At 41.2% G+C, this 17,855-nt stretch overlaps 1 protein-coding gene across 3 annotated transcripts; it reads right to left on the bottom strand.

Annotated features, from left to right (window-relative positions):
• Positions 1-1,555: 1,555 nt before the first annotated feature.
• On the bottom strand, positions 1,556-17,345 carry NUB1 (negative regulator of ubiquitin like proteins 1). 3 transcript variants are annotated; one of them, XM_040546728.1, is made up of 16 exons: positions 17,126-17,334; positions 14,764-14,853; positions 14,155-14,272; positions 13,904-14,065; positions 11,831-11,889; positions 11,169-11,239; positions 10,141-10,323; positions 8,554-8,642; positions 7,062-7,168; positions 5,983-6,169; positions 5,523-5,630; positions 5,176-5,328; positions 4,135-4,281; positions 3,767-3,865; positions 2,805-2,997; positions 1,556-2,229 (listed from the first exon to the last, which is right to left on the bottom strand). In XM_040546728.1, the coding sequence occupies exons 3-16, from the start codon at positions 14,269-14,271 to the stop codon at positions 2,066-2,068; spliced, it is 1,839 nt and encodes a 612-aa protein (XP_040402662.1). In that variant the 5' UTR covers position 14,272; positions 14,764-14,853; positions 17,126-17,334; the 3' UTR covers positions 1,556-2,065. The 3 variants fall into 3 exon arrangements, with proteins under 3 accessions (XP_040402662.1, XP_040402660.1, XP_040402661.1); XM_040546726.1 differs by lacking the exon at positions 14,764-14,853 and having other exon boundaries at positions 17,126-17,345; XM_040546727.1 differs by lacking the exons at positions 14,764-14,853; positions 17,126-17,334 and adding an exon at positions 16,580-16,621.
• Positions 17,346-17,855: the final 510 nt, after the last annotated feature.

Genomic DNA, 17,855 nt, shown 5'->3' with positions numbered 1-17,855 from the left:
CTGCACAGATGGCCTGGCACATAAGTTTTGTTCAAAACTTTGAACTGCAGGCATTTGGGGCAGACGTGAGAGCCTGTCACCGAGCAGCTGCACAGGGAGATCACAAATGGAGTTAATAGATGTAGATCTCCTGGGGTGGAATTAATGAGTCAGTACCATTTCTGCCTGTTGCTAAAGATATCAGTGTCTTCAAGTACAGGTTCAAAATTAACTACATCTTTTAGCCAATGCCTCCCGCCCGGGTTAAAACTGCACGCACAGTTACTTGGGGGCAGTGCTGGCAGAATTACATCACTATGGAATGGCTTCTCTGGCAGACACTGCGTGTTGTGATGCTAATTTTAAATTCCTCAAGGACAAACGTGCACTTCTTGAGCTGTCATTGCCACTTTGCTATGCTAGCCACTTCAAAGAAGAGAAATGAGCCCTGTGCAGCCAAACACTGCCTTCAGTGCATGCCTATGGGCTAGCATAAGGCAATGCCGTCATGCCAGGAGGTTTGTGAACCTTTTAGCTGAAGGAAAGCAAAAATTCATGCTTTCCCACCTATTTCTTGTCAAAACTACATGCTTTTTCTATTGAGTTTTTTTCCCCATTTTGTTGTATATTTTTTTTTTGCTCAATATCAGTCAGTGGTTCTGCAGTGCTCTCCTCTAGAGAAATGGGATTTAACAGTTGCTGTTTTTTTTCCTCAAAAGTTTGTATTACTGGCTTCAGAAACACTTCAACCTATGAGGACAAGATACAAAACTACCCCATTTTTGTAGCATTTGTCTTGATGCGTAAGTGTGAAGTAAACACAAATAGTTCCTTTACTGTATAGTCATTCCCTGCTTTTTGCTGCCCTTGGCTAAAGTAGCCAGGAAAAAAAAAAGACCACTACTGAGACCTATCAAATCCATAACTGGAATGGTGCTGTCGTGTTGCAGGCCGTGGCTCTACTTACAGCACTGTGTTCACCCTAGCACAACTGCAAGCCCTCATTTCCCCATCGGTAAACGCTGGGTAAGAATCAACTGGCACCACATAAAAGGTTCTTGGTTTTTTGGACCTACCTCTAAGCAAAGATCCTGGCTAGTTTCTGCGTTCCCACCAGCTTCAGCGCCTCTGCCTGGAGCAGGTAGGACATGAGCTCCCTCTACCGCGAGACTGAAGCTACTGAAAGTAAATAAAACATTTTTTAAGAGCTAACGCACAGCGAACTTGCCTTCCATGCGGAGAGGAGTGCTTACAGAGCAGAAACCTGGATGCTATAAAAGGCACTCAAACCCAAGTACGTCTCCACAACGTTGAGAACCCATTTAGCTGGGTACAACCACTGCGATAGTGGCTGAGCTGGGTTTTGTTCAACAGCCAGTTAAAGAAACCGGTCTGCATGAAACGAAACAGTTCAATCAATCTGAGGTATGTCAGGTACCTGCAAGAGGAGGGGCAGCTGCTTGGGAAAACTGGTTACTTAGGTACAAACTGAAATACCTCCCCTAGACACACCCAGAGCTTACAGAAGGGTTCCTGCAGCTTTTTAAGAGCAAAGAACACAAGACTGACGGAAAGCTGAAGCAGCATATAGTTATCTTTATTGCCTGTGTAACACCTGCATGAAGTGACAAGCAAGATGCAGTATAAATCCATGCACGGATACATAAATGACTCTTAGAAATCTTTCAGAAGAAAAGAACGGTTTGTAAATAGATACCTCTACAGCCTCATCAGCTAGGTTTCTCATTTACAAACAATTTTTAAAGCTGGTATTTTAAAATGGCATAGAAATGCTTATTTACCTGTAGTCTAAGTGAATCAACTTATTTCACAATAAAAATATAGTTAAGTTCTATTAAATTTTCTTCTGAAAATAAACGCTTCTATTTTTCTGCTATGACAATAAATTACAATGTATCACAAATGTAGGCTTTAAGCAGATTTATAAATACGCAGGAATTAAGTGTTTCACCTACAGTTTAACTGAATTCAAGGCATTTAGTAAGAGATAAGCTGAAGATGCGTTTATAATCCAAACTCAATTTGTCAGGGGAAAAGCATGTAACTGAAGTAGAGGTAATGAGATTTAATGCTGTGGTACTTGTATATAGGATAAGTATTCATGAATGATCTGTTCTTCCTCCTCCAGTGTTAAATCCAGATAATCCTCTTCGTGTTCAGGAATATCCTCTAGGATTTCATTGACTGCATCGGTCTCCATGTCTTCGTCTGTCGGTGAACTAGAAGAACCTTCAATTAAAAAAGAAAAACAAAACCCAGAAAACAGCGGTGATTTCATTGCTGGAAGAAGTTTATACTTTCCCCCTTTCGCCACCACCACTGCCCTTCGAGAACCAGTTACTGTAAAACCACCTCTTGTTTCAAATTGCTCTACCAAAGCTGTTACAGGATGGCAAATTGTCCTACTATGTAAGGCTGTAGGAAAGCCCTTAGATGTACAACGGGGATCCCTAGAGCTCTGACAGCTCATGGGGGAGAGAGAATGTGCAATGCTCCTCCCTGGTAAGCGGCGAGTATCAGTTACAGCTGTATCACAGTATGGGATATGCGGTCAAATCAGCTACTGTACAGCACAAATTTGGAATAAAACTTCTTAGCAATCAGAAATCAGGTATTAGCAAGCCAAAAATCATCACCTACAATGGTGTAGGTCCAGGAAGAATGACAGTCTTAACTTACTGCTCGCTCTCTGAAAGGGTACAGGCAGGGAGAGGTTGGTTTGGTTTTAATCCTAATTGGTGTGATGAGTACAGGTAGGTGGGAGTTCTTAGTGTTAGGTGCTTGTGGCACGCAGGAATTCTTACCTGCGGACTCTGTGGGCGAGTCTTTAGATGAAGCAGATTCTTCTGATGGACTGGACCCTTCAGAAGACAGCTGCAACGAGGCAGGCAGAACTCCCCCATAGTGAGCAAGGGTCTGGGAAGCTAAGTGGATGTTGCCTTTAAAGACCTTTAAAGCTTGCTTTGCCGACTCGTGGCTGAAACCCATGTACATCAGCTACAGGAGGGAGGGAAAAAAAATAAAAATCAGTACATATGGAGAAATCCAAGCTCATTCAGCATCAGTGACTGACAGGAATCTGACTGTGCATCTGACAGTCACTCCCCTCGCACAGAGGAAAGCGTTGCATACCAGGAATTCCAGGACACTGACTCCGGCTTACTGGAACAGTTAACAACAGGGCAGTGACCTATTAAAGGAATGGGGATGTTGAGCAGAATCAAGAGCCTCTTGTTTAACATCAGACCAACTCTTCTTCGTCTGTTTTCAAAAGGAAACTTCAAAGCACTCCAGCACATTCACATTCCTGGAATGCTATTTACTTTTTCTATGCAGTATAGTTTTCCTGCCTGTCTGACACTAATTGCAGAGCCACACAAACTATCGTGGAGCTTTTCAGATGGCCTGTGGTGAGAAAGGCACATGCCAACTCTTTCCCTTGTGCACTATAATATGCTTAAAGACTTGAATACATTTCTCATCTGCTGTCCTTTTAGGGTTAGAGCATTCGAGTGCACACACTTCCCTTAGCATTTGTGCACAACAGCTTGGTGTGAGGGGCAGGAAGTAAACAGGAATTACAATTCAGCCGGAGCGCGAGTTCACTGCGAGGGGCGGATGTGAGACAATGGAAGCGTGACAGCTCACGAGGGACACGGGACAAAGAATATTTGTACAGCTTCGCTTAAGGAAGATCTGGTGGGGCTGAAGGCATAATTCATAAACATGACTACCAGCTACCGAGAAAGAAAAAGGTCTGACTTACTTGATCAATACTTTCTTGGGAAACTTGAAACTGGTCCATGGCCACGGGATCATCGTCATCATCATTTTCCAACAATAATTCTGGATTGTCCAGAATAAACTACAGTAAAACAGAGAACGGTCAGAATAGAGCAATGCAGTCATATTAGTCCTCAATATGGATGTTTGTTTAGCCCTACGGTTGATACAAGCAAAACCTCAGCCATCTTTGATGTTTGATTCACTGGGTCAGGAAGAAGTTCAGTCATTACAGTTCAAAAAAGGGTTGCTCTGAGCTAACCAATACAGAAGGCAGAATATCTGCTAAGCAATTCCCCCCCCAGATGTATTTGCTTTGGTACAGAAGCACTGCTCCTGAAAACCACTTACCTTAAAGGCTTGGTCCAGGTTTCCTTGTGCATGATGAAGAGCTACTTGAGCAGCTCTCTCTGAATAGCCCATACTTTTCAAGGTGTTTATGTCTTCTAGTCGCTGCCTTCTTTTAGCTCTCTCCTCCCTCCTTATCTGTGCTTTTTCCTGCAAGAACACAGCATTACAAAGCTAACTGTGCATGGCAATACTTCAGCCTTCCTCTGGTGCATATGGTTTCTTGGATTTACTTGTGTTTGAATTTCTTGAGGAAAAAGGATTTCTTGTTTTAAATATAGATTTTGCTGCCAGACACTCATCCCTAAATAAAGTTGTATTCCCATGAGCAAGCACTGTGGCTGTACTTCTGCTCTGAAGTCTCAGCAGATCAGATTCTTATGCTATCACAGCTATTATAGGCCCTGTGTGGTAAGTGATAAACCAGTTTGGCAGATGGGCCTGTAGACAAGACTTGCCAAGGACATACAGTCAGAACTGGGCACGTGGCCAGCAAGTTCTCTTCGCCGTTTGACTTTTCTATCCACATTTCAGTGTCTGAAGTCCAGAAGTGCCACCTTGACTTACCAAAAGTAAGTTCAGGCGCTTCAAATCCAGGCAACACCCTCAGCCTCTTTCACGCCAACACAGAACAGCCTTCTCCCCTCATGGATCTTGTAAGCCCAAAGCAATACAGCGCAGCCTCACGGTCTCCCTAACAGCACTTGAGTGTGCAGCCTCCTGCCTTCCATGCCAGGAGTGATAACTTTGACCATGGTGGCTTTCTTTGCATACAGGGCAAGAGCTGAGTAGCAAACACTGGGACAAACCCTTCCAATGTACCTCTGTAGCATATCCACAGGTCTTTGGCTCTCTCATCCCATGTGTTTTGGGATAGAGGTTCTCTTGTTTTGTTAAGTTTTGGTTTCAAACTTGTGGCAGCAGATGTCAAGCTGTTAGTTACAGTAACGGCGCCAAAGCAGAATAATCAAAGTCCTTAATTTAGCACCACGGTGCATTAATCACGCAAGACACGACACCCCAACAGATAGTCCTGCACCATACCTCTCTCCTGTTGGTGATGAGATTGGCAGCATGCTCCACATTCCCATGGCACGCTCGCAGGGCAAGGCGAGCTTCCTGTTCGGAGAATCCCAGGAGCGACAGGCGATAGACTTTTTCAGGATCTATGTACAGCTCTTCATATAAACGAGATGCCTGTATGTAAAGAGAACAAAGTGGTGTTACCAACACTGTTGCTAACACACAAATGGAAAAAAAAGTTTCTCCCCATTTTTCTGAGCAAGCAAACAACAGGTAGGTGCAACACAGAACCCAAACACAGGAGCATTTTTCCTTGAATATGGTTCCTAGTGTAAACAACCTGAAAGTTTTCCCTAATTGTGTCTTACCTTCTGAATGTACTCAGCAGCCTCCTTTTCTCTGCCGCTGTGATAGTGTCCTATCCCCTGAAGAAGGTAAAGCCGTAGAAATAAAACCTTCTCACGACCATAGCTTCCCTAAAGAATTGTTAAACAAAGGGAGGAAGAAGGGGAAACACAAATAAGAACGTGAATCCATTACCAATAGAACACTATACAAAGAAAACGTAGTCTCTAATATATAGCACTTAGCATGCAGAGAAAGCATCATGTCTAGAACAGGGACGTCTGTGCATTTAAGCACGTTTGCTGTGATCTTGTTGTCAGGTCCAACACTTTCACCATGCTGGCAGTGACACAACTAGATAACCAGCTAAGGAAGCATGAGAAAACATTAAACTTCTACAAGAAGGCCTTGTAATATTTGAGCAATAACTGAATATATGTAGAAAAAACCAAAGCCATCTGAATTAAATCAAAACCATCGTACTTTGATATCAATCAGCCTTTCGTGGTTCTCCCCATAGCACCTCTGGAAGCATCTATGGGCTGTGGTCAGCTTTTTCTCGGCATCATCCAGGCAGTCCAGCTGCTCTAGGCGGAAGTAGCACCACACGATATCCAGCTGCAGCACTGCATAATTATCGACGGTGTTCAGCAGCTCTGTGCTACACTCACTGGAAAACAAAAATTTAGTTTTTGGGGGGGGTGGGGGAAAGCAAGGGGGTGGTTGTTTGCTTTTTCCACACTTTTTTTTTTAATACTAATGAAGCAACATGCTAGAAGTATGCATACTCACATATTTGAGGAAGCACGTGCTTCTTATTTGAGGCAAACTGTCACGAATGGAACTTTAATAAAACATCGATCTCCCAACACATTCACTAATACACAGGACATGAACAATAACACTACACCTTGAAGAATTAATTGTGACTGTCGTAATTTTGTTATTATTCAAGATAGCATCTCTTTAAATGCAGGATGGAATTAAACCCCATGTAACCTTTAAGAGGACAGAGATCAACCATCTTCCTCAGTGCAAGTGATCACGCTGGGTTCTGTGCCAGTCTCCTTGCGTGCCCGCACAGATGAGAAGCAGATGGGGACAATGATACTTTTGGTGTTCTCAAAAGAGCAACTTCAGGTTCTGACTGCTGACAGCAAAATAGTTTCCTGCAGAAACCCTGACGTGCTTACTGACCTCTGCTATCTGCTCCACCCTTTGCAGGAAATTATTCCCTCACAGGAGTAATTGCAAAAGAGTAGCTGTATCTGCTTGTCCAGCAACAGCAATTTATAGCCCAGTACATGAATATTGATGGTTTGTTTATGTTATATGAAAGACTAAATTGCCCAGTGGCAGTATCTGTTCCAGCTGTTCTCCATGAAGCCACCTGTCACCAAAAGTCAGAGCCTTTGTCTGTTATTTCCCATCTGCAAAGGGGGAGTGAAGTAACCCTGGGCAAAACAGGCCCCGAATTACAGGCACAGGCAGACCTAACGGTGTTCCTATATTTGGTTGAGAGTACAGGAAAGCCAGGTATAAGGACTCAAAAAGGTTCTTACCAGAAGTGTTTATCAGCATCCAACAAATATGGCAGTGCTATTTCATATTCTTTCTTCTTCATTAACGCTCTGCCCTTCTCATGATAACCCATTGCCAGCACGAGTGCCTGAAAACATGAAGTGCAAACATGAAAAACATATTGAGACATTTCTGCACTCCCCTCAGCTCACTTTTATAACTGAAAAGTGATATCTAGGTAATCCAATAGTGCCCTTGTTCTTTCTAAAAAAGTACCATTCTATCAGTTCAGTAAGAGCAACACTATTTCAACATTGCTTCATACTTTCCTCCCAGCTACTAATATTAAGGTATTGTCTAATAAAAAGCAACGAATGCTACTGACACATGAGATGCTGTACCAAATTTAAGACCGAAACCCTAGATAGCTTTTTATCAGTCATTATTGAAAATCTAAGTACTTCGTAGGTCCTATGCTTCCTACCAGCATCAAATTTGTTTCGCTTAGTTATTAACACTACCTTGTAAACTTTAATGATTCACCTCCTGCAAAACCTCAGAATTGAAAATTAAACCTTGAACGTGGCAGGAAAACACTCTAGTTCCTGCAGTATGACAAATGGAAATACAAATAATATTTCTCGATAGAAACAATCTGCAATAGTTCTTCTCACCCATGTCCAATAGTGATGAAAGCTTGTGTGATTGCACATTTGATGCTTCAACTCTTAGCGCGAGTTACTACTTTCAGCACTTCATCATGACAATATGCATTGTGGGAATGGGCAGTTATTTTTTCCAATCATCCAGAAATGCAAGATGAGCCAGAAAACTGATGCTAGAGCTGCAATCAACACATGTTGGGGCCTACTCGTTTATCTCCCCAATTTTTTTTTTTTACTGGGCATAATTCAAAGCATTTTGTAGAGAATTTTCTATTTATCTTCATCAAATCCAAAAGTCTGAAAAGACAGTGTCTACCACCACTCTTTTGCTTCAGCAGCCAACATCAGGTGTGTCACTCGTACTACAATTCAATGCACGCACCCAGCCAAAGATTTTCAGCTGAGAATGTTGGCCTTGAACGTGAACAGATTTAAATCTGAGAGAGGTCACAGTGCAAAAGATCTCAAAACTATTTTTGAAGAGTCCGATTTTGTGAGACTCAGCAAGTTTCCAACTGAAACCGACTGAGCCTAAAGAACAAGTTATTTTCATGTGATTCTAGGGCAACTCAAATTAAAAACAGGTGGTATGATATAACAAAGTTACAGCTCATCTTAAAACACAAAACTAAGGCAAGATTACATCAATTATATCAGCAATTAGGGGTCTGTCTTGAGATGACTCAAGTATTCCCAGTTATAGAGTTCTACTTTTATTTCAAAATTATTTCTATTAAGCATACATCTACTGGACCCAGTGTACAATCCCCCAAAAGCCTGAGTGTATTTCAATCTCACATTTAACATACTTCACTAATTAAGCTTTACAAAGCTATTTTATTACCTTTGTAAGGTAATTTTTACTTACTTTTTTAGCTTGAGGAGGAATCTCGATTGACCTCCCAGTCTGATTAGCTATATCTAGATATGGAGTAGTATCTGGATCTAAGTACTCCTCTGAAACATACGAAAAAGCAGTCTTAGTTTCAAGTACCACCTTCCAACAAAATAACATTGCTGTCATAAGATTATGTCATTAAGTGCATGGTTAAACAAAAAGCAAATAAAACCAAAAAATCTGAATTACATATGAAGGCTTGCTTTGGACAGACCTACCACCAATGGCCTCGACCAGCCAGGCAGAAGAAACTTTTAGGGCCTCTTACTTAGTGAGCTATCATCATCCAGAAATTTAGACCCAACTTAATTTACATGAATTGTAAAGATTTTTTTGCAGAAGACAAAAACACCTACATTTTATATGACACCTGAAATCCTTTATCAAATAAAGTCTACAGAATACAAGAAAACCCTCAGCACAGTTGATTAAAAACAACAAAAATACAGCTCAGTGTTTTCCATTCTCTATATATTTAATGTTTATGACCAAACTATCAATTTTGTTCTCACCTACATTTGATTTAAAATGAAAAGATGTTTTTCTTATAAACAAAAGACAATTAAGAGGAGTTTGCTGAGATTAAAACCTTACAAAAGGATTGTTAAATCTTTTTTAAATTTCACATAGCTTCGCAGAAAGACTTGAGCCTATGAAACCATTATGGACTCCATGCCACACTCTGGCATTATGCTATAACTGACAGTGGTAAATATCTTTAAAATGTCCTATACAGGATCCAAGGGTTGGGATCTAAATTACCCCTTAAGTCAATAAAAGGAATCACTTTTTTAACTTGTTCAAAATACGACATTATAGTAAGAAATGGGCTGTCACTGACTGGTAAAAGCAGCTTTGTTCACGTATATTTTTTTGCGTTTGGCAGGAATTCGTTACATACTCAATTTCAATTTCTTGTTTGTGGATTTTTCAAAACAATAAAGTAGCAAAATGATTTAAACTCACCATCTAGCAGTGCAATTCATGGACACACTTAACCTCATTTTGAAAAATTATTACTGTTAAATTGACTATATCCCTTTAACTTAATCCACGGTTGCTAGCAATCAGGATCAAACACAATGAGAAAAGAACAGCCACGTTATAGATCAGAATGACAAGTGAGCTGTTCTGCACAATGAAACCATGGTTACGCACAGTCGTATCTGAGGTAAACTACAAAAAAAGTGTGTAATGACTTATAATACATTATTCCACTGTCCTTATGTGTACAATAAATTTAAAGCCTGTTCTCAGCGTTGTCAGTCCCCTAACTGTCAAGTGCCAATTAAATAATAATTGATTCATTTTATATCCCTCTCAAAGTGCCAAATATTTTCTAGCATTCCAGTTTTATAGGAGTTAGAGTAGAAGAGGAAGTTTTAATCAACTTAAAAGTCAGTTTTAGAGTTGTCAGAAAACTACAACGGTGTAAGCTGAAGTCTGGCCATGGTAGAGGTACTCTTCTAAAACTGAAAGGCCACTGAGAGGACAGGTTTTGATCTTCGAGGGTTAACAAGTGCCTAGCTCTCCACCTCCAAACCAATTCTCCCTCACCTCTCTCTGCTAGAATCTCCAAACCCTTCTTAGTTCTTTGCATCTTGTCACTTATGTCCTTTTCTTTCTTGCGTTGAAGTTCTTCTTCCTGAACCTTTCTTTTAGTTTCCTCATCACTCTGTTCCAGTTGAAGTACCATCACTTTCGCGTTGTGTGTTACGCCTTGATCTTCAAGAGTTCTTCCTGCAAAATAAAGCATGATGAATGAAATACGAATACTGGATTTACAAAGAGAGATCATTTTATGTTGTACTGCCACTGGAAAATAAAAAGCAACCTAAACAGCCCCTTGCCTTACTTGCACTGTACTGGAGAACTACAGTAATTACTAGACCCAAGTACTCAGTCAAAACCACTGACAACTACTGACCTCTTCAGCAGGAATTCAGAAACCAGAAGCAGACGGGCATTTTAAAAATGCTTTTAAAATGACTGGTATGTTTCTTTGTTTGCTTTTTTCCAAAGCGTTCAAGAAACATGAGTGTTTCTATTTCAGTTAGTTGATCTCCAGGAAAAAAAAGTGGAATAACGTGAGGTTAAACGTGTCCAGAATCATACACCACAACGGTACCAGGACAGATGAAGTGGGAATCGAAGCCAAGTTCTTATTATCAAGTTTATGGCTTTAACTACATCTGACCTCTTCCAAGGGAACTAAATATGCTTAGGGAATCAATAAAAAGAAAGTAGCTGAAGTTGAACATGTGTAAGACATTACAAAAAGTTTTTGAATGTGCTGTTATACAATATGGATTTTGGAGAAGTTTATGGTTCCTCTTAAACATACTTTGGGCGTTTCAACACTTAATAAATGATGAAAATCTACTTTCTGAAGGGATTCATATAATTACTCTAATTCTTTCTGAGGTTTTTGATCATGATTTCTTACATTTCCTGTAGAGCAAAACCTGACAAATATAACTGCTATTCCTTGGGGATTTTAGAAATTAATAAAATTGCAAGAAACTTTGCTTCTGAGAAGCAATAAAATGGAAAACACAGACGTATACTCAACTAGAGATACATACCCAGGTCAAGCTGCTTCTTATTTATGATTATTTTGATAGCATTTTCTTTTAATGCATGTTCCTGTGCTATCCTGTGAAATAAATCATTGCACCCATTAATATAAAATTGTAAGGATAAACAATATTTCTATTAGAATAGTGACAAAACTTGAAAATGAATATGTTCATAACTGGTTTAACCTTTTGCTACAAAAGGCTGCTAAAAATAAAAATAACATCAGAGAGCTTTCTAAATCACTTAGGGAAAAGATGGGATACAAAATGGGAGAAGCAAAACAGGCAGAAAAGAATCTGATTTTAGTATGGTTAAACATACAGAAGGGAGAGAACTGATGGTTACTGTTCAAAAAACCTGTTACAGATTTGGAGCATTGATCAGTGGTGCCTTCCCAGGTACTTGTTGGTGATTTATAGAGGAGAGTCTCCTTCCACAGTTGTAAATTTCCTTTTTTTTTTTTTTTTTTTTTTTTTTGTATCTGTTAAACAATTGCTTTTTACATGAAGAACTGCCCTACAGGGTCGCTGGACATCCTATTCAGACATACTCAATGCTAAGAAAATGCTCAAGACAACGCAATAAATAGCGCACCATTTGTATTTTTTTAGTACTGCATGACAGTATGCTACTTCAGAAGAGAAGAACCAAAGGTGATTACACTTACTGTGATCTGAGCTCCTTGCCTGTGATGAACAGGCTAGTTTCCAGTGGGATTTTTCTGCTCTGTAGTAATTATATTGGGTGGGGTAAGGAGGAGGGAAGGAAAAGAGCATGATATCAAGATACTTTGGACATTTTCGTAATCAACTGTTTTACAACAACTACAATTTCTTCCTCAAATAATAATCATGTTAACAGGGTTATGGCTTGGCATACATATTAGTAATTTCTGGGCAGGGAGTCTTGCACTTGCTATGCAGTGCTAAAAATAAGCATTACAACGGCAGAAGATGGGGAATTAGATAAATCCAAATTCAGAACCAAACAATTTAAACTGACTAATTTAATTATGCACTTCCAATCTGAACTCTGCTTTGTAATTATGCCACTCACCTGTGACTGGCTAAGTTATGATTAATTCCTTATTAGTGTGTCTGGCCCCAGATTAGATAAACTGGAATTTTAAATGAATTAATTCCCTTATGCCCAGTAGCATTGAAAAGAAGAATTATGAAACTATTTGTTTGCTTTAACTGCATGGCAATCACTTAACACCCTCTACCCTTTTGCCCATCACGTCCCCTAGTAATTAATTTTCACTACAGGAGAGAGAACAATTATGACTGCGCTGTGTTTTTTAAATTATTCAGTAACAACAACAACAAAAAAATCCTTCTGAAGCAGATGTTATCATCGTCTTCAGTAGAAAGTACTGCCCTTTTCCAGAGTGACCACTCACTTCTGTTGCTAATGACTACAATCTTTAAGTGTCCCTAAGTAGGGGAGTTCTCTTTTACTGTTATCAGAGTGGATGAAGATATAGAGCACTGGGGAAGATGCTGCTCCCACAGAGCAGGATCAAAACTGGGAACTGCCTGGAGATCGCAGTTGTGCTTGCCAGAGACTGGCTTTGTCTGCACTGCTAAAAACCCTAACCAAAGGCCTGTTCTCTGTCCCGTGACCAACTTGTGATTCCTCTCAGCTTTCAAAGCCGAGCAGCTGTGTCCAAACTGATGGAAATCAGTCCCTGGCCCACATCAGCCCTTACCCTGCACCTGGTCGTGGCTTGGCAGAATACCAGGTGGCCTGGGCAAAACTGCATCAGAGATGATGCTAACAATCCACAGGATGTCTGACTGTGGAACAGCAGCCAGCTGGCCCCATGGGGGCTGAGCTGACTAGAGTAGACGTAGCCACGGAATCCAGCAGGGTAACTAGCGTGACACCGACTTAGTCGGATTCACTTCATTATTCTGGTGTGTGCTATGCATGAACTAAAGGCTGAAGCCTGGATTTAAAGGGGCAAGTCTTAGTGCTGTTCTAACTATGTCAAGCTTTTTGGTCCTGACTTAGAATAGATGCGTACCATCATAACAGAAAACCACCCCTCTCGTTTCCAAGTTCAAACACTGGATGTACCTTAAAGTAGGTATAGTTAGCTGCCTGGGCTGGAGGAGTTACACGAGGATGATGTAAAGTCACTGTAAGAACCCTGCCAAATGCCACGGTTAAAAGCCAAAGGAGTTCTTTTTGATATCATCATCCACACACAGCCTAAGATGACACTGCATTCAAGCTGCTTATTGCACTTAAAGTTTTCTTTTTTTTTTAAATTAAAGCTGTCATTCAAACAATGATAGTGGTAATAAAGTGATATTCATATGCTAATGCAACTTTAGGTATTTCACAACAGAAAAAAATAAATCTGCTCTTTACTGCTAATGTGAGTGGTTAAGTCAGAAGGAATCAAATTGAACTAGACAGACACTTAAATCTAATGTACTTTTCTTAATTGAAAGATCATTCCTCATTAAATCCTAAAGGGAAGACAATTACTGATCTCTCAATATTATATTCTATTATATTCCTTTGCCGTGCTATTTCTGTGTATCTGGGAAACTAAAATATACCCACAGAACTTCTCCCCAACGTATTTTTTATACCTCAACACAGATCTCTTATGCAAATCACCCCAAAAAGTTGAGGAAGTGAGAACATTTGAATTCGATGCAAAACTTGAACTCAAAAGGCTGTAGAATAAAGGTACTTATCCCAACTTTTCTGCAATGGCACTTACTTTTCTACGAGGCAGATATATATCAAGTCTTGCAATCCCAGTCACTTTAAAATTTTCATTTCCTGCTCCACGCTCAATTGCTTTACATCGTATTTCTTCAAGCATATTCTCTGCATCATTCTCATTGATATTCAGCTTGGATGAATATTTCTGTGCAAGCTCCTAAGAAAACAGCAAGAAAAAAACTGGCAAAATACTCCAGTAATACGACACAAAAAGCACGTGACACCAACTCAAGACAGAATATTTACCTTCATCTCTTCACCAGCTTCCTTATTCTCATTTGTGTATGGTGGTTTCCATAGCTGAATTTTGTCTTCTCGTAAGCAACTTGTCAGTTTTGCTATTAAATACTTCTTTTGTGCCATTCTTTTAAAACAAAAGCATTGTTGGAAGGAAAAAGAAAGGAAAATAATCAGTCTTTTCATATAGCTTTCCTGCATTAAGATATTGTGGTTTTTCACTGAGTTTAAACAATATTGCAGAACTCTGTAAAAACAAAGAAACAAAAAACAACAACACAGAAACAACAAAAGCAAACAAACAATCCCCTTGAGTATAAAATGCATCCTATGCATTTTGGTGATGAGGGGAATCTGAAAACCACACTATTATCAAAAACCCTGGAAAGAGCGTGAAAGCTGGACCGAGACAGAGCTAATTCAGGAGCCCCCTGCTTTGGATTTGGTATTTGGAAATACCTTGGTATTTCAAGTGAAATTAAATCTCTTCCTAACCTCTCACGTAAAATGGAATGACAGAATTTGCTGATTCATCAGACCCTGTGATACAATTCTTCTGCCCTGCCCCGGAAAGGGCTGCTCATTCCAATCCCCTTTTAAAACATGTATTTGCTGTACCTCTGCCTTTCTGCTTCTTCTTGCTTCTTCTGCTTCCTTGCTTCCACAGCCTTTCTAGACCAGCGGTGGTTGAACGTGAGTTATTACTCTCTTTGGCAAGACAGAAAGGAGCTATCACGAAGGAACATCTCAGTACCACAAGCCTCGCCATGAGAATACCGTAAGGTAAAGTTCTCATCCCTCCAGCAAAGTGAGATCTGCTACAGCGATGAGAGAGATCTTTGTCTCCCCAATCTCAATCGTTTGACAAGAAAGCACGTTTAACGGTATCATTAAATGGTACTGTAAAATTCTGGTATCATAACAATGACATAGCAGGGCATCACTTGTCACAGTCCAAGAGATGCTCTTCCCACTCCCGCTGCAAAGTTAGAAAAGGCACACTGAGCACAAGCAACATAAAGAACAGAGGCTGAGATTAGAGGTGATGTGTACTGTAAATCTGCACCAGGCAATAAAGTTCCCATCACTGGGGAGAAGATGGTTGTGGCTGAACAGAGCAGTTCCCTGTCTCCCAGGTAATAGTTTAGGCTGCATTCATCATCAGAGGTTATTCAGCTGAGAGGAAGCAGTAACCTCTGTGAGGGCATCAGCGTGTCCCTGAAAACAAAGCAAAACAAACAAAAACCACAACAAGAAACAGGGAAGGCAGAGAGAGGGCAAGGAAAGCCAGACGCAGTGATCTCGACAGAAAAAAAATCGATTTGGATATTAAAGCATGGAACACTTGGCTTTTGGACATTTGGAATCCTATGCAAGACATCTTTTAATTTATATAGAAAGGCACTTAAAGCGTTGGCATTTATGCACTGAGACTGGCATCAACTCTGATTAAATGGTTTCATTTTTCTTTGAGAGTGGTTTCATTTTCTTATTCTTGTTTATCAGCACAGAGCTCTCAGGAAGAAGGAGACAGAATACGGGAATCAGATGCTACTACCCATTTGCACAGAGACTGTTCCTTGCTCAAGACATGTTTTCTGAAAACAAAAACAAACAAACAAAACAACAAACAAACAAAATAGGCAAAAATCCAACAGCTCCTAAATTCACTTGTCAACCTTATCTCAGCCCCAGCTTTAGCCAGCTACAAAGAATCTTTGAATGCTACAAAGACAAGAGTCTCTTCCAGAGAAGAGCCAGAGTGGCTAACTGTACAAGTGGGTACTTTAACAACCCTTCTGTTTTGTTTCCTATAATTTGAATAGTGTCTGGTCAAACCAGGTGAGGCAACCCGGCTTTTTCTTGCTGAGATGTTGTTATTATCTTACAGCCAAGGCAAAATACAGTATTTACAAGCAGAATGCAACAAACACATTCCATTTTCCAAAGATTGTCTTAAAGTCACTGACAGAGCTGTTCTCCTTTTCCAAAATACATCTCATAATTCCCATTAATAACTTTAAACACTGATTTTGCATATTTAGGGTACGCTGAAGAAGCACCTCATACCTGTAAGTCTACTTAACATACACCTGAGAAACAAAAAGGTATCCACAGCTTTGGGGCATCCAGACAAAGTCTGAAGTTGTAAGGCATAAATAAAGCTACAAATTGTACACTCATCTTTTTATGAATATGATATTTTATAGTTTTGTACATTTGTGATTCCTTACTCATCTATTAAGCCAGAAAACAAACACTGGAGTCTCCAATTAAACTTACCCTTTCCCATCCTGCATAAAAAAAGATATGTTTTCCCTTCACAAAGATAAATCTATCACTCTATATGCAAAACATCTACTGTTTATCGTAAATTAATATTTCAATGTAACTAAATTGCAAGAGAATCTCTAACAAAGCCTTTGTGACTTACTTTGCCACCAGCCAGCAAAACAAGTGTGCCTGAAATGCTTTCACTTTCGGTAAGGGTTTAAAGGGACTTTCTCAAAACCGCTTTGGTGAACAATCGGAGGGGATTTCCCCAGGGCTATGGAGTGCAAGGGGGAGTTTTGGTAGCTTGGGGGTTATCCTCTGAGGCCAGCTGGCCTCATAGGTGACACAAACGAAAATAAATATAGAAATAAGGGTGAAAAAAGAAATTTTTACGGGAAGGGACAGAAGATTCTCAGCGCAGTTATATATGATAAATATCGCAGCAGCTATAAATAACATTATAGAGGTTATAATAAAAAGATATGGCTTAAATAGAGGCAAGCAGAGCTCCCTGGAGCATCTGCTTGGTACCCCCGCGGCTCAAGGGAGGCTGCAGAGCCTCAAGCAGCACTACGGGCAAAAACACGAAGCACTTTCGGAACCCCAAACCCCTGTCACTACCACCCCCAGCCTCCCCCTGTCACGACACCACGGTGACAGCCCCGACCCTAAAACCTCCCCGCATCCTAAGAAGGGTGGCACCCACCTGAGCCTCCACGGCGGAGGCCGGGCCTCGGGGCCCAGCAGGTCCCTGAGGGGCTCAGGGGGGCTCTCGGGGGAGCTGCTCGGCTGCCCCTCAGCCCCCCCTCGGGGGCTCCGGGGGACGGCGGCCGCCTCCTCAGCCTCACGGAGGTGGCAGAGGCCGCTGGAGGCCGGTTGCCTCCGCCAGGCCGGAAGGAGCCCGGGGCGAAGGGCGCGCGTCACGTGGTTGAAGCCGAGCCCCGGCCGCCATCTTAGCGCTTTGCCCTTAGTTGGGAGGGGATGTTGGTGTTTGCCCTCTGGTGTGTTTTAGCCGTGTTAGGTCTGCTTGTCCCCTTCGAAAGAAGTATGGCTGCACGAGTCTGGCCTTCCAGGGGATAACTAGGCTCTTTCAGCTGCAGCCCTTCTGCTCTTGAGGCAAAAGGGACAGCAGTTTGCATTAGCTCTGAGAGGGAGCTTGTCCCCAAAGGTGGAGAGATGCTGAGGAAGAGCAGGGGGGGGGGTTCTTCCCTGCTGCTGTGTCTAGGGTGAACTTTTCTCTTTGAGCCTGAGTTTCTCCTGTGGTGATGGAGAACAGATTTGTGCTTGTTGTGGGGGTGTTAAACTGGATTCAAAGACCTGAGTGGAGAAATACATTGTGTGTCATGGTCCGCGTGCATGCGTTGTACCTCCTGCTCCAGTCCCTGTAATGCCCCATTGCTGGGAACAGGCTGTGAGGCCAGGTGGGCTGTCTGGTG

The sequence above is a fragment of the Cygnus olor genome, chromosome 2 (assembly GCF_009769625.2).
Source record: "Cygnus olor isolate bCygOlo1 chromosome 2, bCygOlo1.pri.v2, whole genome shotgun sequence".
In the NCBI taxonomy this organism is placed as follows: domain Eukaryota; kingdom Metazoa; phylum Chordata; class Aves; order Anseriformes; family Anatidae; genus Cygnus; species Cygnus olor.
Note: the sequence above shows the minus strand (reverse complement) of the source record. Positions and strands in the feature narration are given on the sequence as shown.

Coding starts and splice junctions, on each gene's coding strand:
- NUB1 (XM_040546726.1), bottom strand. CDS start 14,271: ATGGCACAAAAGAAGTATTTAATAGCAAAACTGACAAGTTGCTTACGA. Junction 14,066..14,154: donor AAGCTGGTGAAGAGATGAAG/GTAAATATTCTG, acceptor CTGTTTTCTTAG/GAGCTTGCACAGAAATATTC. Junction 5,631..5,982: donor AAAGGCTGATTGATATCAAA/GTACGATGGTTT, acceptor ACAATTCTTTAG/GGAAGCTATGGTCGTGAGAA.